A 338-nucleotide genomic window follows, 5' to 3' on the forward strand; every position below is an offset into this window, starting at 1 on the left:
CTTTGTTTTAGTAGTGGTGTTTGTGTTGCGACCAGGGATGAAATGGATGGTGAAACGCACGCCTGAGGGTGGCCAGATAAAAGATATATTCCTTTATGCTGTCATTTTGGGGTTCATGTCGTCTCCTAGGATAAACGAATTCTTTAATATATTTCTTCTCTTTGGCCCATTTATTTTGGGATTGGCTGTCCCAGATGGACCCCCATTGGGATCTGCTCTGGTCGAAAAGTTGGACCCTGTTGTTTCAGGATTGTTTTTGCCTTTGTTTGCATCAACATGTGGCATGAGGATTGATCTGTCTCACCTCAAAAAGAGTACGGAATATGCACAAAACCAAG

At 42.9% G+C, this 338-nt stretch overlaps 1 protein-coding gene across 1 annotated transcript in view; it reads left to right on the top strand.

Annotated features, from left to right (window-relative positions):
- LOC110418882 (cation/H(+) antiporter 4-like) overlaps positions 1-338 on the top strand; it is a gene marked incomplete at its 3' end in the record, with an annotated part of 1790 nt that overhangs the window by 808 nt on the left and 644 nt on the right. Inside the window, exon 2 of the mRNA XM_089783944.1 lies at positions 6-338. This exon is cut by the window's right edge and continues 644 nt beyond it. Within this exon, the coding sequence (XP_089640070.1) occupies positions 6-338 (333 nt within the window). The remainder of the gene's footprint in view (positions 1-5) is intronic.

This window comes from Theobroma umbraticum, unplaced genomic scaffold (assembly GCF_002168275.2).
Source record: "Theobroma umbraticum cultivar Fairchild unplaced genomic scaffold, ASM216827v3 scaffold_67.0, whole genome shotgun sequence".
NCBI classification, from domain to species: domain Eukaryota; kingdom Viridiplantae; phylum Streptophyta; class Magnoliopsida; order Malvales; family Malvaceae; genus Theobroma; species Theobroma umbraticum.